The following is a 22,417-nucleotide window of genomic DNA, read 5'->3' as shown; positions in this document are numbered from 1 at the left end:
GAGTGATCTTTGACCATTTAATGGGACAAGGTTCTATTGTAGGCAGTAATCTTTAAGTGTGAACAGGTTTGCAGGACTGGCACAATGTATGGCCCTATGTGTACCAGGGTGTTGTGCAAGAGGCAGAAGGCATTGCAGCTTTTCCTCATAGTGCTGCATTGTATTCTGATAAAGGTGAAAGTAATTTATTCTGTATTCTAGGAGGAAAGTAGTGATTTTGTAGGTATTTTGTTGCCTCCTACCTTCTCACGAGGAAATCTTCATTTCATTATTTTTTTAAATTTTCTTTTTATCAGCTAAATTTGCTAGATAGTACATTAATTCTGTCATGACGTTCAAGGACATGTCCATGCAGACTTCAGTAGTCCCACAAGTTTTAATTCTCTGTGGATTTTCTTTTCCAATTGTAGTTCATGTTGCTGTCCTGTGTAGCATTGCACACAACCCTCAATGGCCACATGTACTGGTCTCAGTGCACCAACATAATTGTTGGCCTGCTGTTGCTGGGATTTAATGTTTTGTAACTGCTGTAGAAGTGCTTAGTTACTGGGCAAGTTCTACTCTTTCTAAAAAGTAGAAACAAGTACTTGGGAAATAAAAGGCGAAAACAAAAATCTTATAAATTAAAACTCAAAAGGTAATTTTACAGGTTACAGGATCTGCACATAAAAGCCACATTAGAGGACAAAGGGAGATAAAGTGTTGGTCATATACCTGCCCTTTTTAAAAGATGAAGAAAGCAAAGTAGCAAAATAGGCAACAGAAATGGCTGTTCCCCTATTGCTGGAGGAGAAATAGAGTAGGACAATGACAGTTCCACCAATGAGCTTGTTATAAGAACAATTTAAAACACTAATTCCTTGTGTTCCCATGTTTCTCTTTGCCCAACAAGCATTATGTTGGTGCACTTTGGTAGCTTTCCTTAAGGGCTACTGCTGTAAAGGCAGACAGAAATTCAATAATAACATGAAACAATAAGATCTTAAAAGAAGGAGTCCGAAAAATTCAGAGAGAGGAAAAGGCTGGTATTCAATCTGCTCCTCCTATAAGGCTGCAAAAGATCTCAGGCATTTGAGAGAGTCAGCCCCCTTTCATTCTTTAACAAAAAATGGGAACTTCTTTGGTTCAAAGGACCAAGGAACCTAGATTTCCCTTGCAGCTTTTTAAGATAGGCTGCATCCTTACTACAAATGCTTTTGGCTTGGGTTTTGTTTTTTTTTTTTTCCCCTGAAACATGTTGGCACATTGTAAAATCGTCAGTGGGAAACAGTGCAGGTGGTTGCTTTCTCAGCAGAGCTTGCTGGGATAAACTGTACGGCAGAATAAAGTTCTGACCTTGATGATTATAACAAGGTGAAAGCTCCTTTGTGCTTTTCCCACTGGTGTTTCACCACAGGTTTTTCCAGTAGACTTACAGGCTGATCACCTGGGGAAAACCTGCCCAGCAAACCACTGAGAATTTAGCCGTAGGTGAATGACTGCTGTTGGTTCATCGAGTCAAACGAGTCTTTCCAGAGGCTCTCACATTGCAGAGATGATGCTGCCTCTCGTGATTGCAACAGAGGGGTGTGGAGGCCAGAGAGAAAGTGGAGTAGCACAACTTTTTCTGCTGGCTGCCTGGGCCTGGCTCAGTAATGCCACAATCCAGGGAACTTTCTTTTTTTCTTTTTTTGTTTAATCATGGAGAACTGGGACTCATATGAGCATGCCTTTGTTCTGTCCAACAGTACTTGTTTTAACCTTTTGGTTACTGAACTTAATGCCTTGGCTTGACCACCTCATATGAGGAGACAGCTCCATTAGGATGCAAATACTGGAAAAATGATCCCAAACTGTATAAAGATCCCCTGTTAGAATCCCTTTCAGTCTTTTTTCTCAGGGGTCAGTGTCAGAAATAAGCAATACGTTATCCATTGGAAATGCCCCACTAAGAAAAGCCATATTCTTCACAGAAATCATACTTGGGTTGCAGATCTCCCTCCCCTTCCCTGCCCCTGTACATTCTGCTTTATGTTGGCTGTATTGGGTTTGTGTAGCCAGGTTTTGGTAGCAGGTGGGCTAGAGGGAGCCTCTGTGAGAAGCTGCCAGAAGCTTCCCTTGTGTCCAATAGAGCCAATGCCGGCTCCAAGACGGACCCACCACTGGCCAAGGCTGAGTCCATCAGCAGTGGTGGCAGCACTGCTGGAATAATGGATTTAAAAAGAGGAAGAAGAAAAGTGCACAACTGCAGCTGGAGGAGAGGAGTGAGAATATGTGAGGGCGGGAGGAGGTACAGAAAATTGGGAGCAAAGTTAACTGCAAAGAGGGGGGTATGGGAGGAAGGTGTTTTAAGATTTAGTTTTCCTTATTATCCTACTCTGACTTGATTGGTAATAAATTAAGCTAATTTTTCCAAGTCAATTCTGTTTTACCTGTGACAGTAATTGCTGCGTGATCTGTCCCTGCCTTATCTCGATCCATGAGCCCTTGGTTATATTTTCTCTCCCCCCGTGCAGCTGAGGAGGGCAGTGGCAGAGCAGCTTTGGTGGGCACCCAGTGTCCAGCCTGGGTGCACCCACCACATGTGCCCAGCTGCAGCTGCTGCATCTCTCAGTGCAGCTGTTCTTGCCCAGTCCCCGGGGGAGCTGCTGCTGCGAGCGTTAATAGCAATACTAACGAAAGGAACGAGTGAGTGACTAACTACTTTTGGAGAAGTTGACCAAAGTATGGTAATTAGTTACTTAATGTGGCTCTTTACCCTCCCTTCACCTTTGCTATGCAAATAGCAAGGGGGCCATTCTAGCCCCGGTGAATGGAAATGTCGAGGGCCTGTGCGCTCTCACCTGTGTGTGCCCGGTGACATTTGAAGGACGGGAACAGGAGGGCATTGACATTTTGCAGAGAAAAGGCAGAAAGCACCAAAAAATGTTTAGCATTTTGAGTGGTGCTAACTGGGACATGAAAGCACTGCAGCAGCTTTGAGTGCAGCAGGACATCCTCTTCACCCCCATCCCTTCCCACCTGGACAAGAGGCAAGGAAGGAAGCACTAGAGGAAGCTGGGGAGGACTTGGGAGGCAAATCGTGACTAGGCCGAGACAGAAGGACAGGGAAGAGGCAAAGGAGAAGCCGATGAGCAGACTGAGAGGCTGCTGGCTTTGCACAGTTGTGAGGGGAGTGGGGTGGGCATGAGGAGTAATGAGGAGAGCTCCTGGGAGCTGCTGTTTGCTGCTTGGGCAGCGCCTCACAGGGAACAGGGCAAGGGATTATGGAGCTCGTTCTCTTTTTGTGGGAAAAGGGGTGGAGCAAGGATGTATTGTGCTGTTAATTCATGTTCTTGGTATGAAGGATACCTAGTGCTATGGTCCCCTTAAAGCCTGTAGTCTCAGTTAAGCTGATATTACTGTCAAATGCTAGGTTTGGCCCATGAGGCAGCACTGAGAAACCTTCCTGACAGCTTCTGGAAGGATATGACTGTCTTCATCTGCCCCAAGGGTATCTGCTGCATGGGAAACCTTCCATTTTCCTGCTGCATTGCCTACCTTTTCTTCTGGAAGAAACTGAAGCAGTTTAAAATGTTTCAACGGTGTCTCAAAACTGAATTATGTGAAAGACTCTCTACTAGGTTACAGCTCATTTTGAAAAGTCTGTTTTGTTCCCCCCACAAAGATCTTGGTCCAGAACCCCAAAAAGAGAACTGGGAGGGTTCTAGAGTGTATTAAGATGTGATGCATCCAAATAACTGTTCTGTCCCTCTTATATGTTCCTTCTACTGTTATACTTTCATCTCTCTTATCAGTAGCTTTGATGTATTTAAGCTGTGCTTTTCAGGGCTTTCTGACTTTATTATAAGTAGGACAGATGATAGTTTCTCTTGATGGGGGACAGTAATGGGAAGCTGTAAGAGTCACTTATGCCTTTCTCAGAAAAGTTTTAAGGTAGAAAAGCTACAGTTGTAAGATGGCTGCTTATCTCCTACTGCTGTTCTCACGGAGGCAAATGCCAAACTGCAGTATTTCATGTCTGGCTTTTTTTTTTTTGTAAAAGATTTTTGTGGATGAGTTTTGGTTTGGTTTTTTTTTTGTGTGTGTGTGAAGGGAGATGGTAACTATCAGTAATGGAATTTCACAAAAAGCATAAGATGCCTGTTAAATGCCACCTTCTGAGAATTAAACTTACCTACTGCCAAACAGAGATGAGACTTGGCTTTTGTTTGCTCTGCCTTGGTACTTGCATATTTGAGGTAAGCCAGATGAAAATGGAAATAGCAAAGCTTAACATGTTAACTGCCAAGCCTATTAAGACACAAGATGTGAAATTTTCAAAAGTATCTCAAGTATGTTAGGGGCAGCAAAACTGGCCCATCTCTGCTGTTCTTGAACACAACAATGTTTGTTTTCCATCATCATCCTAGTAAAAGGCTTTATTAGGCTTAGAGACTTCTGCTGATACCCAAGATAGGACAGGCAGCACATAAATGAGTTTAATTTATCTGCTGTTAGACATGGGAAATTCCATCGTGACCATGAATCTGCAGTGGTTTAGAGTACTCTGTATGGGGAGTCTACAAAGACTGGAAATGTGAAGCTATCCCAGAGGTATAAGGTGTGTGAGAGCTTTCAAATGACATCCAACTACTATCATTAGACTGCAAAATTCTTTAAGTTACCGAGTAAGTGACTTAGGTAGCCCAGGCTCTACGTTAGAAACAGTTTTAATTTAATTTCAACTCTTTTAACTTCATGTCAAAATAGAAACTATTTCCTATTGGTTTCTTGGTGTCAGTTCCTTACTCTGGCCACATCCTTCACTTTTTCTGGTTCTCTGGACAAACTTTTCTTTATGTTGTAAAGAACTTCACAGAGCCTCAAGGTATTCTGAGCTCTCACAGTCCTGTGTTTTCCTCTTTGTCTAACAGATCAGTTAGTCACCAAGTAAGACTATGCAAAACTCAAACTGGCTTAGCTCTCCATTTTACTCTTCAAGTTTAAATGCATTTATTACTAGCTCTGATCAAGAGTAGTCCCAGGAATAAAAAAACAACTCACTTTTTGTATTCAAATTATGAATTTTAAAGTTAGTAACCTGTTTCCAGTGGCTCTTCAATAACTGAGTCAGGTGGTGAGATACAGATGAGCTTGTAAACCTCTGACACACAACACAAATCCCAACCATATTTCCAATGAATCTTGTACATCTCCTCGCGAGGCCCAGTCAGTTTTATCTTCCCTTTCTCTGGTAGCACCAGTTGTACACTGGCTTTAGAGAGCACATTTTGTCCATCAGAAGTAATACTTAGAAGCTGCCAACACACGAGTAGGTATCAAGTAAAGACCAGATTGACTCAAAGGATCACTGAACAAAACCAGAGTCTTGCATCTCCTCATTGAAGGCCAGTGATTTTGCACTGGGTAAAGTAAATATAAAATTAAGAAAAAAGTAATGTTTCTTAACTAGAGGTATCGAGACAACTCTAACCTGTTCCATGCAGTGAAATCAGCCTCTTAGATTTTTTTTTTTTGCATTTGGGACCTGTACTATAAAGCCTCAAATGATGGATGGCGAATATGAGCACATGTTGTGAGGCCATTTTAGGCTCAAGGTTGTAGAGGTTTTTTTGCTCCTTTTTTTTTTTTTTTCGAGTTCCTCACTCCTCTGAAAAATTACCAAACTACACCTGTGAGTGTGATGTTCTTTTTTAATATATTGCTTTTCTAGTCGTGCATCCCTAGTTTTCTATTCCACAAGCATTTTACGATGTACCGCCTGCGGAACGTAAAACGTTGAATTTGGTGGCTGTTTGATGCCCGCACGTCTTTGCCGCATGGCACAACCTCCGCGGAGCGCTTTTTCGCTCCGCACGATGCGCGTACCGCTAATTAAAGCCTCAGAGGTGCGCATAAATCCAACGCGCGCGGGTGGATGGAGCAGCCCGTGGAAGCGGGAGCGTGTCCGAGCCGCCCGTCCGCGGCACCGCTCTCGCTGCGGGGGCTCTCCCGTGCCGGGCCGTGCGGGCCGTGGGGCGCGGAGAGCGCCGCAAAGCGGCTCCGTGCCCGGGGCAAGGCACGGCAAACTTTTAATGGGCTCCGCGCAGGGCGGGCTCAGCGCCTTCCCCAGCTCCCGGGGAGGGCTCTGTCCTTCCCCGTTCCGGGCCGGCGGTGCCGGGGGTGCCCCGGAACCCCCCCGAGCCGCCCCACCACCCCCTCTCCGGGCCCGGGCGCGGGCGCTCCCGGGGTGGGGCCGCTGCGCGCTGCCCGCGGCGGGCCCCGCTGACCCCGCCCTCCGGACCAGGGAGCGGAGGCGGCGGCGGGTCCCGCCGCAGCGCTCCGTGCCCCTCGGTGCCACCCATGCCACGGGACCCGCCCGCCGGCTGCGGGGGCCGCGCCGGGGCCTGGCGGGCGCCGCGCCGCGAACTACAGCTCCCGTCGTGCCCCGCGCGGGCGCGGCGCAGGCGCGGGGGCGGCGCGGGCGGGGCGCGCGGCGATTGGCGGCGGCGCGGGCGGGCGGGGCGCGCGCCGTGACGGCAGGAAGGAGCGGGGGCAAATGGCGGAGAGATGGTCCCGGGGCCCGTCCCGAGCGCGGCGATAATCCCGGCGCGGAGGAAGCGCCGCCGGAGGAGGCGGCGCCGGGGGCCCTGACGCCCGCGACACCCCGCCGGGGTCCCGCTCTGCCGGAGCGGCGCAGGCGGCGCCCCGCCGGCCCAGCGCCTTTTCGCGGGCGGCGCCTGGGCGGCCCGAAGCCGCGGCCGGAGCCGCATCGGCCGGGCCCGCGCCCGGGACCCGCCGCCACCGCTGCTGCCGAGGTGGGTCCGGGCGGGGACGAGCGAGGCCTGGGCGCTCCCCGCGGGCCGGAGCCGCGGCCCCCGCGCTGTCCCGGCCTCAGGGCCCTGCGGGGCCGCTCCGGCCCGCGGGGAAGTTGCGGGGCGGGAGCGGGGTCGGGGGCGAGGCGCGGGCCGGGGCCGTGCCGGGCCCCCTGCCCCGGGCACTTGTGTAATGGGGCCGGCGGGGCGGCGGGCGGGGGAGCGGCCGGGCGGGAAGGGAAATGACATCAAGGAGCGGGGGGGTGACCCGGTTCCGCTCGCACCCCCCCGCCGCGGGGGGAGGGAGGGAGGGAGGAAAAAAGAAACTGTCACCGTGGGATTTCATCAGCTCCTTCTGCCTTCGTGCATTCAACCTATTTTTCGTTCCTTTGGTTATGTAAGAGGAGCGGTGTGGAGAGGAGCGATGAGGAGGGGCGGCTGATGGGCTTCCTGGGGAATTACCGGGGTTTTTTTGTGTCCAGCTGGCCCTCCGAGTTAACGCTGGGAAATGCGGGGCAACTGCGTGTCGAGTTTTTACGTGTATTTACTTTGCTTGCACTGCTCCGAATATTGCAGCACAATGCAGGCGAGGGTGGCAGGGACTGGAAACAGAGTGCAGTTGGCCAAGTTTTTTATTTCACTCTGACTGAAAAGCAAGAGAAAATTGTAAGTAAACAGTAAAAATCCTGTTCTGTTGATGCTCTCATGTAGGGAGGCACCAATGTTTTACTTATCTTTAATCTCACTCGTCTTTTTACCAGTTTATATCATATTTAATGTTAGTATGGGTCTTGATATTTTGATTCAAAGCTTTTTATGAGACGATCTGAATTTCAAAATTTATAAATAGGAAAATGTGTCTCTACTTCCTGAAAATGAAGCCCTCTTGACTACAGGAATCTTCTCTGTAGTAACGACTGTAAACCACAACTCATAATTTAAATCTGTTGTTATTTTTGCATGGGCTGGAAATGTAGTGTTGAAAATACTTATTTGAGTATTTTTTTTTATAATCCTTATATTTGGATATTGAAGGTTTAGGGGAGGAAAATGTGCTGATGATGAGTGAAGTGATTTTTTTTTTTTTGTAAGAGTTGTATAGAAAGTGACATATTAATAAACATTTCACTTTAGTTTCTGTAGCTCTAAAACGTAGCCTTCCTGGTCTAAAATATTTTGGTTGCCATTATAAATATTTTCAAGCATCAGCAAAATAAAATTGATCATTTACATTTGTTTTGCTGTTTGTTTGCTGAAGTATGCGTGGATAGAAAATAAAAAGCTAGAGCTACCTAGAGGGAAGCAAAAAAAAAAAAAGAATTAAGTTTGGCAGCAACGTGTTTGGAGCAGCACAGAGCACTGTGCTGGTGACACTGGGGGGGAAAGAGGAGAGGGGGTTAAAGAGCACTGTGTACTGGGAGCAGCCAGAATCCATCTGCAGAGTGGGGTTTCCCAGCAGAGCTCTGGGCAGTAGATAGGCATGTTCCTTTGCCATCTCTCTGCTGAACCCCTTGGGGAGAAGAGCCTTTCCCAGTGGGATTGTTCCTGTGTTCCTGTATCTCCTCTGCATTGCAACAGCATCCACCTGGTGAACTTCTGGAGTTCAGATTTGATCCTTTCAGTTCACATTTTCTCCGTGGGTTTCCTCCCTGTGAATTGCTTGGTTTGTACAATAAGTGGAGGTTGGCCTGGTCTGATAAAGGGGGAATATTATTAGTGAGGCAGTTCAGCTGGAGTGAAGTGATAGAGGGACACTTCTGGAACCAGTCTGGCAATTTTGGCAGAAGCTGGACTGGCACTTCAGGTTGAGAAACTGCAAGTGTTTGGGATGAAAATGGAAATATGGAAGCAAGACAGTATACCACAAACTCATTCAAATATATCACAAACAAGGAGAGTTGTATTGAACAAATAAATCATGTGATAAGTATACTAGCAATTATTTCAAAAGTTATTTTTCACATACTTTATATGAAGGTAGTTGACACTTTTAAAGTTGTATTTCTTTGATTCTGTGGCATAAATAACTGCCTGCCTTTCCTAACAGACTTTTTTCTAGTATGGAGAAGAATTTCAGAGAGAAAGATGGACTTGATTAGATTCAGACTGACTATAAAAACTGCAATTTCCTATCCGGGTTTGGGCCAAAAAGGGAGAAATACTGGTTTACAAAACAGATACGATGGTTTTGGGTTTATGTTGTCATTTGTCTGGTAGTTGAAGTATTTGTTTTGGGAAACAAAAACCTAGTGGTCTGTCCTTCTTCTTGAGTTAAACAAAAGTAGAAATAGAACACATGCAAGGAACTCTTAAATGTGTCTCTCTTTAATCTGTTCATACTTAAATGTGAGTTGGCTCCAATTGTACCAGCCAGTAAACAGTAATGGTTTATGCTGGTCTATGCTTGAGGTGGCCTCTGTGTTCCTGGAAGTGGATTGAGAAGTGTCTCTGTCCCTGTCCCGTGGTGGGTCAGATTTACTCAGGGAGCATTGCTGTGTACCAGTCCTGAGCAGGACTGATGCAGGTGGCACCAACCACATCGTATTACTGAGTAATACACTTGCTTATTAAGTCTGAGCATCAGAGAAGAACATGGGGTGGAGTTGCTGTTGTTATTTCTGATTAATTAGTACTTAAAATATCTACAGCAGCTCAAAATATTCTGACAGTTTTTGTATTTAACTGCAGAGAGTCTTTTTTAAGCCATGCTGTGCTGTTGGACTCTAGCAGGGAGCTATGTGTTCAGATGTGGTGAAAATACTGTTTAGTTGTTTCATGATGTTTCATAATAGCAGTGCCTTCAATACTTGAAAATATAAAATTAGAGCAAAGCAGTACCAAAAATAATGTCTTCCTTGCAGCTTTCCATTGTTTTATAAATGTGCAAGCAACTGAATAGGAGTTGGACTCGATGATCCTGATGGGTCCCTTCCAGCTCAGCATATTCCATGATTCTGTGAATTTTGAGTTACTTTGGTAGAAACTTAGTGCAGAAACTTTTGATCTAATGACATTCACATGTGAATGGGTGAGTCTGAGAAAGAAGTGGAAGATGTATCAGTTGCTCGTGTGAAATGTGCATGCCTGGTGCTTGTAGGCCCAATAAAGAGTGGAAATAACAATCATTTGTGCTGAAAAGTTGGTGAGTTGATGTTTCTTCTTTCTTTTCCAACAGAGAATATGAAACAGGAGCCAAAATGACATCCCGATTTGGAAAGACCTACAGCCGGAAAGGGGGAAACGGCAGTTCCAAGTTCGATGAAGTGTTTTCCAACAAACGGACCACCCTTAGTACAAAATGGGGAGAAACCACCTTCATGGCCAAATTAGGACAGAAGAGGCCCAGTGTCAAACCAGATATTTCCGAAGTTCCTAAAAGACCCAAAGTTGAAGATGAGGTGACAGAGGATCCATTTGGATTTGACAGTGATGAAGAATCTCTTCCTGTGTCTTCGAAGAATGTGGCACAGGCTAAAAGCTCCTCTCAGCTGGAACCCGGTGAAGCTGCTCAGTCTGAGGACTTCACTCCTCTACTTGAAGCTAACAGCAGAATTAATCAGCCAGACAGTGGAGAAAATGTTGCATCCAGCAAGTGCATACCTTTTGACAATACTGTTCCTCTCTTAAAAGAAAAGAGCACAAGCAAAAACATGGAAGATGGAGAATGCAAGGGCAGCAGTGCTAAACTTGCAGCTGCAGGTATGTTTGCTCAGCTGTCCAGATACTTCTGTTTTCCTCTGATTTTTGCTAATCTGCCTTTAGACTTTGTGTTTTCAGGGGATCGTTAAATGTTCTAATAAAATCGTGGGACAATTAATTATAGAAAACCGTAGAAGATACATTAAAAACACTTGGAAGCATCCTGCATTTTACACATTGGTGTGAGATCCTTGGCACTCTAATCCTTGTGTCTGCAGATTGAGATACAGTGCTTTAGATTCAATGCAGTGTGTTAGACCACCTGGAATAAAATGGAATCCTCATCTTCCTTTTCTAAAATTGCTCAGTGCATTTGTGGGTTTTAAACATGTGTTTTGAAGAGGGATGAGTTAGTGGTAATGGAAGGCTTTATTATTAAGCTTCTGGCTTTAATTTAATGCAGGTATGTGCTTACTACCAGGCAGGTGCAGATACAAATTATAACACGTCTTATTTCATTAATTGGATGGAAAAAGTAGTTTTCTGAACTTCAGTTGCACGAAGGTTTTTTGTTTGGCTTTGTAATTAACACATCTTTATCAATGTGTAGGTAAAAAGCTTCAGGCCTGTGAAACTGAATTCTGTCAGAATGTCTTTTAGGGGCTGTTTTGAGTGTTTGTAAGGTACCTTAATGCTTCTGAGAGAGAATTCACAAGGCCCGTGGAGCTGAACATCTCTGTAATTTTATTCAAGTCATTTTTGGAGGAGATCAGATGTTGTTATATCTCATGAGAGGCTTTTGTATAATGGGCTGATTAAACTACAGCTTCTATAATTGGGCAGAAGATCACATTAGCTGAACCTTGATGAAGATGACACCTACTGACTTGCTCTGGGTTATCAAAATCAGCTTTAATGAGAAGAACTTATATAACTTTAATTTCTCAGATATAGTTAACCCTGGGATCAGAAATTTGAGTGGACTTGTTCAGTTATAAGACAGTGGATGAGAAGATACTGAATAGTAGAAGATATGCATAGCTCAGTTATTTGCAGTATAATTCTGTTAGTGATCTAATTGAAGAAAACACCAGAAATGTTGATTGGAACTGTAGTTTCACAGACACATTGGTGGGATGTGTAGTTGCCTTTTGATCTTGCTCTTATTTTTGCTGACGAAGTATTTCTTATTTTCATATGGTTTTCAGCAGTTTATCTGTAAGTATGATTTATCTTCAACCTGGAAATGTTTTTTTTTTTTAAGTTTGAGTATAGTTTTCATGAGTGATTGAATAAGTTCATCCTCCAGTATTTACAAGGAGAAGAAATAGTAACGAGTTTCCTTGGTTGTTAATGAGCACATTGTAGCAGAACAGGTTTTACAGTGAAATGGTTTCCTTGTAGAAAAGCTTTGTTAGAACAGTATTTTTCAGGCTGGAAAAGAAAGTGAGAGAGCTGTGGGCAGAAAAAGTTAATAGAACTCTGAAAATTCGTAGTGCTTGAGAGGCCAGGAGGAACAGACTTCAGCTGTTGCATTGGTGCTTCCTGGTTTCAGTCTTGTGAAAAATAATAAAATATGATATTTAGCACAGAAAAACTTTCTAATTTGATGCTTATTTAAATTCTAGAACTCTTTGTTAAAAGACAATATTGTATATACTATAAATATACAGCTCTGAATGGAAGGAGGCTGATGAGTCTTGGTGGATAAGGCCATCAGTGGCTCTTGAGTGTGGTGGTGGTGCTCTGGATGCAGAGAGGGAGACTCCTTAAGCAACAGTTTACTGAAGGAATTCTGTTCCTGCATGCTGTTCAAAATACTTGTTAATCACTGCAGTTCAACCAGTAGCAGTGAAGGCCAAGGAGGATCTTGACCTGTTCTTTCAGAATGTATTAGATTCTGTTGACACCCAGACAAATGAAGATAAAAAGCCATTTCGTGTCTTTCTTCAGAAATTGAAATCAACTGAGAATGAATCTTTGCAGAACATCCTAGGAGGGTCTTTGGTTTCCTTACCCTTATTTAAAGGCTGTAGTCTTGGTGATAGTGTTTCTTTTTGACAGTTAGTGTAAATGGAACTTGGATGGTTTAAGCTGCTGTTATGCTTGTGTGTAAACCGATCCAAAACAAATAAAATTGTCTCTGAGGACGTTGCTCAGAACACTGAGCAATTAGAGATAGTGGTGTAGTCAGCCAGTGTAAATGGAGGTGCTTCAAAGGCTTCTTTGTTGTAGTGACTGCTAAGTCGGGTTTGCTGGGAAGGCTGCCTTTCAGAGCTGCAGAGTCAATGGGATTGGTTTGGGGCAGGGTTCTGGAGGGGAAGGGAACCACGGGGAGTGTACAGGTACAGTACTTCTACTGCTGACATGTCCTCCCCCTCCCTGTAGTTATTTCCCCCTTTCTGGTGACTCTTGAACTCCACCAGGTTCAACCACATTTTTCCAAACTCAGCTATTCCCGAGGAGGAAAGAAATGGGGGTGGGGAAAGTGAGCAGGTAGAAGAACATTAATATTCCCAGTGTAAGAGACTGCAATGTGAGCTCAACCTTAACCCACATACAGCAGTGTATCTCTAGGTGTAGAAAACTAGGCTGTGCTGGTACTGATATTCAAGAAAAGGCTTGTTGACTTGTTTGAAGTGCAGTTTGCTGCTCCTTGTCCTAATACTGATTAGACAGTGCATGAGTGGAGGTCTCCTGACTTCCTGAGAGCGTGTGCCATCGTTGTATCTTAATCTACCTTAATTCTTAGCCTGGGTGGAATAAGGTTAAGATTTAGTGTTGAAAACTGTGCCTTAACATGGCCATGCACAAACTGAGAGGTGCAGTCAATCCTGCTCCAGTTCTGCCTCCATGTGCATTCCTTTGGACATTGAAATGAAGGTGAGGCAATGTTGGTTAATTTTAACTAATGTTTGATAGTAAAAAGCAGTTGGTTTTGGGGGTTTGTTTTAGTAGTTGTGCAGCTGTGTAACAGTTGAGGATCTGTATCTTTTATTTAAAATGGTAGAACTTACTGGTCTCTTTTTTTTTTTTTATAGCCTTCAGCTAGTGCTTGTAACAATCTTATTTTAAAGGCTTTGAGAAGCTCTTAATGTGTAAAGCTTCTCATAATCTTACCCTGATGTTGCTTAATACTGTCTGAAGAATGTCCATGAGTAATCCTGTGTGTAACAGGTAATTTAGAGATGAGCGTTCAGGTAAATTTGAAACAACAAAAGACTGTTCAGTATTAATAGTTACTGTTAGGTCATCTTTGTGAAGGCTGGAGGACTTGGTATCTAGAAAATAAGTTGTATCATTGGAAAAATACCACACTGGCAATTAATATCAAGCAAAAATGCAGCAACTTAGAAAGTGAGGTTGTTATGGGAGACCCTTACAGTAGGGGAAGGTGAAAACAGGCAGAGAATACTTACTTGGATTTTTGAAACACTCTGGTGGGATTTTGTTTATTTTTTTAACTGTTAAACTTATTCTGTAAGGCATAACCCAAACAGTATTTCATGCTGTATTCAGCTGCACACAAGCTTTAATGTAAACCACTTATGGCCTTGCAGAGCAAATCACAAGGTCCTAGTTTTAAAAAACTTTTATAACTTTGCTCTTTTAGAATATTTATATTAACTTGTAGGTCAAAATTAATGTAGTACAATTTTTCAGGTGAAAATAAAAGTCAAAGCTCGATGAATTTAAAAAGTTGGTGTGGCATTTCATAAGGAGTGTAGGAATATGTTTCAGATTAGATAACTACTTTGCCTACTCTGGCTCTTTCAGTTTAGGGAAATACTGGCATTGTTGTGTGAGGGTTTGCATTTTGACTCTGGATGTTGTGATCTCTCGTTTGCTTTCGTGCACAGTGCTGAGCTCTGTAACTCAAACTTTTGGAGGATCTAGTCCATGGGGTTGGTGCTGGTCATCAGAGAAGGCACTTGGGTCGGGAGATCTCTCATCTTTGCACACCTCGTATTCCTGTTATGGACTATGAAATAATATTCCTTTCTTACATTAATTCTGAGTGAAAATATTAGGTATTGTGCTTTTAAAAATGAAAAGTTTTTTAATTGTGCATGGATTAAGTCTGGTTTGTTTTAAAGCCTGTGAGTTTATTTTCTGAAAATGTGTTTTGCTTGCTGTGGAGAAATAGAAAGTAGAATGGCTTAAAATGTCTCTCCAGACTACAGAACAGCATAGGAGTAGTGTCCCTTTCTGCTGTGTTGTGATGCTAAGTACAGATTTTGTGGTTATTGTCTTGGCAGTGCCCTTTGAGGCTTTTTAAGATTAAAAGAACAAATTATTGCATGTAATGTATTTGTGATACTTGCTTTCTTTTTTTTCCTCCTAACGTTTAGAGTAATAATGAAAATAGCTCTTCATCATCTTGTCATTTGTTGCTATGTACTGGTACTCAAACAGGTCTTTGTTCTGGCAGTAGTTTTGCTCTTGGTGCTTTAAGGAAGCATTTGCCTGTTGACAGTATTCGATTCTTTTGTTTTTCTAGGTAGGTCTCAGTGCCCTCGTTGTTCACTTGGGGACTGTGTGGGCATTGGAATCAAATCAAAATGGCAGATGCAATCCTCCTTCATAGCTTGTGCTTGTGTGCAGGAGCTCAGCTGCTCCATGGATGCAGGATCCAGTGGTGTTGAGTTGCTGGAAAAGCACAGAGAGCACAGAGCACTTGGCAGAAAATGGTTGCCCTTGGCAAGGAGAGGGTTTAAGTCATCTGGTCTGTTCCCCACAGACTATCCTGATAGTACCTCGGTGACTGTGTGTGCAAAGCCTCTGCATCCTGATTATGTGGGTGGGGAGCCCTATCTTTAGAGTTAAGTTTCAACTTCTCAAATGCAGGTTTGTTACATAATTGCATTTGACAACGAGCTTGGGCAGGATATTGCTTTCAAATTGTTTCAGAGCTTCTATTTTGTGTTTAACGGTGACATGGACATTTAAGATAATAGTTAGGTCAGAGTAATATTATCTTTCTTCCTCTGCAGAGTTGTTGAGTTCAAGTTATTTACTTCTTGAGGAAGAATTTCAGTTTAGTCATTTTTCTGTCCAAAAATGGAACAAAAAGTTGGGGAAAACTGAACGAGGTCTTGAGCATTTGGCTGTCTTAGGAGACAGCTGGCAGCAACCATGATTAAAAAGAACTGCAGCTGTCCTCTGGCTGGGTCAAAGCATTAAGGAACTGATAGGAGAGAGGGGGAAAAGTCTGCCAGAAAATATGTATGCCTGTAGAATTTCAGTGTTGTGAGGTTTGTTTGGATGGTAGTAGTTATGATGGGTATGTAGATAGCAAGTCTTCTCTTCTTTAGTTGTGTTTTTGTTATGTTTTCCCTTTTTGAAGATATCCCTTTTCCCCTTACAGATAGAATTGTCATGCTGTGTCAGTAGCCCAAGTTTAAACTGGTGTGATAATTGTTCTCAAATTGTTATTTTTTTTTGTCTGATATTTCTTTGATGGTGGCTTGTTGGTTTTTCCTGGGGTGTTTTTCAAAAGTCTGAAATGATTGAAATTCTCTTTAAATCCCAGTGTTTATACTGGTTTGCTAAAATAGCAATACAGAAAAAGACCCCAGCATTTAGGAAGGAATCTGATATCTGCAACATATTTCTTCTAAAGACAGGGAAAATCATACTATGTATGTCCATGCACAGAGCACATGAAACTTCCTTCCCCTAAATCTATACCTCCTCTTTCCCATACAGCAGTGAATTTTGCCTTACATACTTTTACAATCATTCTTTCTTTATGGACTTGTACAAGGAACAGTTGGTTTTTAAAAGATCATACTTTTGACTGCTGCTTAACTTGGATGTTTAAAAAGTTGAAATAACTTTGCATTCAGAACGGTTGGTGCTTGTAGAAAACAAACCAACCCTGTTAACCTGCATACCTCTTAAGTGGGCCAGAGCTGCAGGAGAGCAGAAACCCTTTGGTAAGGAAACCATTTTGGGTTCAAACTGCTGAGATTTTATTAACTCTATGGAAAATGTTCTTCAAATTCAAACTTAGCTTGTATTTTCTTTTAAGGAACTGCTCCTGTGTTCAGTAAAGAGTTTCAACATATTTATGACTACTGTCTGAATTCAGACTGACTTAGGCTAAGTATACATCTGTTTTGACAGTTATTAGTGCTGCTAAGTTATAATATACTTGAATTGTTTTCATAGAGGCTCACCCTAGAAAAGTTGGTGAAAACAAGTGGTTTTGCCATGTGCCAGCACACTGTGTTGTCCATAACACTTAGCAGTAGTGAACTGCCTGGATCAGCTTTCTCCTGCTGCTCTGAGCAACAGATGCCCTTGTGAGCTCCCAGTAGGAAGAACATGTTTGGACTTTCCATCAGAGGTGAACACGTGATGTGGCTCGTTCAGGCTCTGACAGCTCTTGTGCTCCAAGGTGTAGCAGCTCTTCTGACCATTGCATTTGTTTGTATAATTTCTGTCTCTTCATGACCATTTTATTTTTAGATTTCTGAGACCAGATAGTCTTGGTTGAGGTGTTGTAGAGTTTTTCAAAGCTTCATTCTTTGCTGGAGGACAAAAGTCTTCTTTCTGTAGACAGGGGTTTTAGCATTGTTTACTGAAACTGCAGTTTGTCTGTTATTTGAGAGAGTTGTGGATTTTGCAAGTTGGGGTGTGCATTGGTACTGTACTGCATGATATGTTGGGGTTTTATATAATACTGGTATCTGTAGAGTCACATTATTATTTGTATTATGAACATGGTTAGATGCAGATGTGAAACAATGTTAAAAAAGTGTTGTAGGAGAGTTTTAAGCAAGATTAGAGAGAATAATGAAGTAGTAATGATAGTTATTCCATCTGTGAAAGGCATCTGTAAGACCATAGGTGCAACTTTGGACAAAAATACTTACCTGGGAAAACAAAAGGTTTCATTACTGTAAATATACTAGTGTGTCATCAGTCATGATAACAGAGTATACCTGTTGGAGCTGTCTAAAAAAATTCTCTGAGGAACCTGTGAAGTTGTCCAGGCAAAAAGGTAAGTAGTGTTAGTTTGAGAAAACAGAGCAACTCTGACAAGCTGTGTCACAAATCCTGGAAAAACACTTGAGGCTCCTGGGACCTCTTGTGCAACCTGTTAAGCTCCTGTCCTGTCCATAGTCCCCTGTCCTTGCCCTGTTATGTGCTTGTTTTATGGAATAAAATTATGGGGGTGGGGGGAAAGGTAGTTCTTTTCACTCTGTCAGTTCCTGAAAGTTTTGCAATTTTTAGGCATTCCACCATCTCAACAAGTCTGTAATTATATGATGTATTTTATTATTACTGTGATCAAACTAAATGTTTTGTGGGTGGGGAGATATTCCTTCTTTTTCTCGTGTAGTACAAAGAAGAATTAGTACTGTTTCCGAGGGCTATTTGGGAACACCTTTTCAGCAGTTTTTCTTAAGGAAAACCTTTTTAAAAAAGGGTGAGATGTGTTACAGGTAATTAAGGAAAAATGAAGTTGAAATGTGAGACATTTTAATGTCAGAATTGTCAGAGATGTCAAGCTGAAGAATGTAGGTGTCTCATCTCTAAAAAAAAATTAATTTCTCTTTTTTAAAAGGAGGTGTGTTTTTTTTAAAGTCTGGAATTGCATTCTTCATTTTGTACATTATCTTAAAAATGAAGAGGAAGGAGGTAGTACCACTGTGGTAGTCACAAGGCATTTACTGTTTTTGTTGGATGTATAGAATAGCATTTGTTCCATCTAATAAGTGAGTGCTTATATTAAGTATCTATTTTTTAAAAAAAGTTCTGTCCATCTAGTCTAATTAATACAGGTCTAGATGAATATTTTTCAAGTGTTAAAAGGTTTATTACTGAAAAAGCAGTGGGATTTTGACAACTATATTACATTCCTGCTGTTTGAATGTTTTCATATATGTAGAGGAGCATAAAGTCTATTATCTTGAATGAATCAAATGTCTTGCCTTGTCTGAACTTGAGATTTTGTCTCTAGTGGTCATTTTATAAAGGTTACTTGGAACAGTAATCATCATAATCACATAAATATAGTTTTACAAGTTTGGTAGTATGCATCTTTGTGTGTGTGAAAACATCTCGTATTTGGTGGGAAAAAGTAGAAGTTTCACTTGTTTGGTTTTTTTCTTTTAATTCATCAGCAATACTAAAGACATCTCTGTCTTGGTGGGTGACATAAACTAGAGCATAAAATCAAGCAAGAGGTATGGGAGTGTTTATCAGTTTGTGTTCCATTCAGTCCTTTGGATTGGTTCTCTTATACTCTGCTAATTAAGTTTTAGAGATTTAAACAGAAAACCAATCATGATTACCACAGAACATTGTTATGGTTCCTGGGGATATTGTGCTTGTACCTGGGCAGGGTAGAGGGAGAGTTGTGTGCTGTCACTGAATTGAAATTACTTGGGAGACTCCTTCTGTTATTTGAGCCCCAGAAGAGCCTAATTGCAGTTAAAAATGGGAGGAGAAGTTACATGCCTCTCTTGGACTACAGAACATCTAATAATTCACCATTAGTTCATTTTTTCATATTCTTCCTAGAGCAGTTCCTAGCTTCTGCTGCAATAGTTACTATTAGTAAATGCTGTAATTTTTAAAATCAAGGCTATTGGAATTGCTGTTATTGTGCACCTTTGGGCAATTAGCAAGTAATTTGCAGTAATTTCTAGTGTAGAAGCTTCATTCTGACAGCTATTGACCCACTGATGAGATGAGAACAGTGGCTTGACAAAACATCCTTTGAGGAACTATTCCTCTAAATGTCACTGCTTAGTTTGCCACTAATGCATCATCATGATCCAGTTTTAAAGCCAGAGTTTCTACCTGGTGTGCACTAAAGACTTTAGTAGTTACATTTTCCATCAACCTTGCTTATTATGGGAGATGGAAAAATCTCCCTGGTGCAGTTAGTAAGACTTGTGAAGTACTGTGTGTTTTTAAAATTTTGATGCCTCACAATGAAGGGGGAGGTTAACTGCCACTTATTTGCTGTTTAAGAGTAACCTGGTCTGCTGTATTACATTACTAACTGAAAGTGAAAAATGAGAGGCAACACTTCGTTGGGGCTTGTGGAGTCTTCTCAGACAACTCAGGATTCCAAGTTGCTCCTGCACATCCTCAGAACGTGGCATGGCTCATACACAGGCAACAGGAGTCCTGCTGAGTACACAAAGAGTTGTTAGTGGTGTTTGCCTTTTCACATCATTCCTCGGGAGTGCAGTAAACCAGGCATCAATAAGGCCATTTGACTGGAAGAGAATGGATTTGTTAGTTATTAGTCAACTGAGCTGACTTGAGAAAGTGATCTTACGTTTACAGATGAAGAGAAACAAAGAATTCCAGGCTGGAAGAGCTCAGATGTGTGGTGCTACTGCCTTAACCCAGTCTGATGAGATTTTATTCATCTTCAGGTGTACTAATGCCTTGAAGTGCCTCTGCATTTTTGGTGGTTTTCCCAGAGCTGGTGGAGACTGGCACTGAGGCATGAACAGCTGGCTCAGGTTCCTTGGTTTTGTTTTTGGGTCCTTGGGAACAAGCATGAGAAGAAGGGCAAGGCGGGTTGGGCAGGTGTGAAATTGGAGATGAGAATAGGAGCCACTCTGGGAAGAAAAATGGAACAACCTCAGTACAGCAAGTACAAAAAAAATTGAAGCGAAGAAAATAGATGGGAAATGGGATTGTTCTTGTCATGATGCATCTCTTAACTGAGGCTTCAGTTTGTCCAAATGAGGCTGCTGCAATAAGAGTAGAATTTTTTGCTCCCTTAATAGGTCACAGACGACTAGATGGGGTTGTGTTGCTTGCCTTGTTGCTTTTCCTACAAATATTGGGCTAATTTTAAATTGTTCTAGAACAACTTGTGCAGTAGTTTTTGTGTGTATGTAACTACATGATCGAAATTAACTAAAATTCACTCTTAATGAAAAGATTATCTGTTTGACTTTATTATTACTTGGTGAAATATCCAATGCATCTTGAAAAAACTTTTTAAAATAAAAGCATCATATTAGTTGATATAAATGTCATAAGAATCTTGCAGTGGCCTAGTAGATGATGGCTTTAGCCCTTGGCTACTGCCAGAGTAACTTCCTGGCAAGGGACTGCAGAAACAAAGTGGCTTCAACTGCTGAAGACTGTGTCAGAACTGGTGAACAGACAGAAGAATTTAGGGAGTGTTTTAGATGAACTGATCTTAAGTGAAAGAGTTAAATATGCACTCCCTGAATATCTTTGCTTTTTGCAAGATAAAAAACCTGGAATTGTAAGAGAACATATGTGAAATTATGTATTGTAGAGTAATCATGATTTTTGTGATCTGCTAGTAGCAATGTAAAAAACCCAGTAGGCTAAACTTTTTCAGAATAATTGATTAGCATTTCTTTGGAAGCAGATTCCTTGATAATTTTTTCCATTAATTTTTTATCAATGCTATTGATGTGTATCAGCTTCTTCAGTCGGTTTTCCAGACTCAATGTGTTGATCATGTTTCCTGCTTGAGAGTACAGACTGCACCTGAGATCATAATGATTCAAGTGAAGACAACCTAAAATAAAACTTCAGTTTTTTTCGTCTCAAAACAGATTCCTGAATTATTTGACCCTTGGGTTGTTGTAATGCACATACAAACATGTACAGTCTATTCCTTTCCTGGGAAGGTGAGATTTGTTTTGGTCCTGGTATGAAATGCAGCTCTTTTATGATCCTAGATTTTCTTAGGATGGGAAAACTATTCCTTTCCCAGATGCACATACTGACACTTCTTCCTAACAATTCAGTATTGTTTAGTGAGCCAAGGCAGCCATATTTTAAATGTACTTATTTTAGTGTTGCTTAGACATTATTAACTCAAGTAAATATGCACTCAGATATGGAACAGAAAGTTCTGAAAATGATTTTAATTGAATTTGCTGTTTTTCATGCATAAGTGTTGTGGTAGTCTTCAGCTGCACAATAACATTAAACAGATGGGGGAAGAGGTACACTGTCAAACTCACTGCTTGATAAAGAAATTCATTTTGGTTGGGCCTCTTCAATTATCACAAGCATCAGATTGAAATGGGAATAATAAGATTTCTTGTATAACGTGTTGATACTGAAAAAGGCTAACCAAGATTCCATCACTGAGATGACAGGGATAGGTTTCCTTGTTCTTTAAGAAATGTAGTTTTGCATTTCATATATTCTGTGAAGAGCTTTTTTTATTTCTAGCTGAGTATGTGTACTTCTGTGAGAGACCTCAGCTGAATTCTCAGGAAACTTAGCTGCCATTTGTGAAATACTGCTTGTCCTGGCTCCCTGAGGAATTTTGTCTAGGATTGAACCAATATGCTGCAAAACTGGATTTGGTAGTCATTTCTTTTCCTGGAATTTTCAACTTGTACCCTGAAGTTCTTCCATGAACCGTATTTGCAAAGATGGCTTGGAGATGATGCTGTTTTAGTTTGAGAACAAATGAGCAAAAGTCCCTGGGCTGGTGCTGATGCTCACTTCCCTCATCAGGAGGGTTGGAAAGGGCAGACACCTTGGTGCTGGTGTCTGGTGATACTGTCTCAGGAATTCCCAAGAAATCCTTGTTTCTGGAAAATAACACACTTGTATTGTTTAGTGTGTGTGTGAGGTCAACACCAGAGCAGGGCAGGTGCAGTCATCCTGAAACTGTCACCAAATCCACTGAGCTTTTGTTGGGATTCTGGGAAAACAAAGGGAATGGCTTCCCTACCAGTTTGGGGGGACAGCAGGTGAAAGACTTAGTACTGGCATTACTGTTGTGTGGATGCTGGTTGGCTGGAAACAGTGTGCACAAACTGACTTCTTACAGAGGAATTTGCTCTCTTGGACAGTGTAAGGTTGGAGAAGACTAATTTTTGGCAGCAACTTTTCTTCAGAGAAGCAGAAATTCATTTTAAGAACCTGCATTTCAGAGTTTGTGTGAATATGCAAACACAGCTAAGTCATTGATTCATGGATGTTTTGTGTTTCTAATGACAGTACCTGTTTTTTCAAGTTCT

The 22,417-nt window shown here is 42.1% G+C and overlaps 1 protein-coding gene across 4 annotated transcripts in view; it reads left to right on the top strand.

Moving 5' to 3' along the window:
- Positions 1-22,417, top strand: part of WAPL (WAPL cohesin release factor) — a 121,129-nt gene that overhangs the window by 50,356 nt on the left and 48,356 nt on the right. For 2 of the 4 annotated variants that reach the window (XM_064662446.1, XM_064662449.1), the window contains one exon: positions 9,952-10,475. In XM_064662446.1, coding sequence (XP_064518516.1) covers positions 9,952-10,475 — 524 coding nt within the window. Of the gene's footprint in view, positions 1-6,505; positions 6,780-7,138; positions 7,443-9,951; positions 10,476-22,417 lie in introns of those variants that run through there. The other 2 variants (XM_064662447.1, XM_064662448.1) reach the window with 2 other exon arrangements.

Source organism: Pseudopipra pipra, chromosome 8 (genome assembly GCF_036250125.1).
Source record: "Pseudopipra pipra isolate bDixPip1 chromosome 8, bDixPip1.hap1, whole genome shotgun sequence".
Classification (NCBI taxonomy): Eukaryota; Metazoa; Chordata; class Aves; order Passeriformes; family Pipridae; genus Pseudopipra; species Pseudopipra pipra.
Note: the sequence above shows the minus strand (reverse complement) of the source record. Positions and strands in the feature narration are given on the sequence as shown.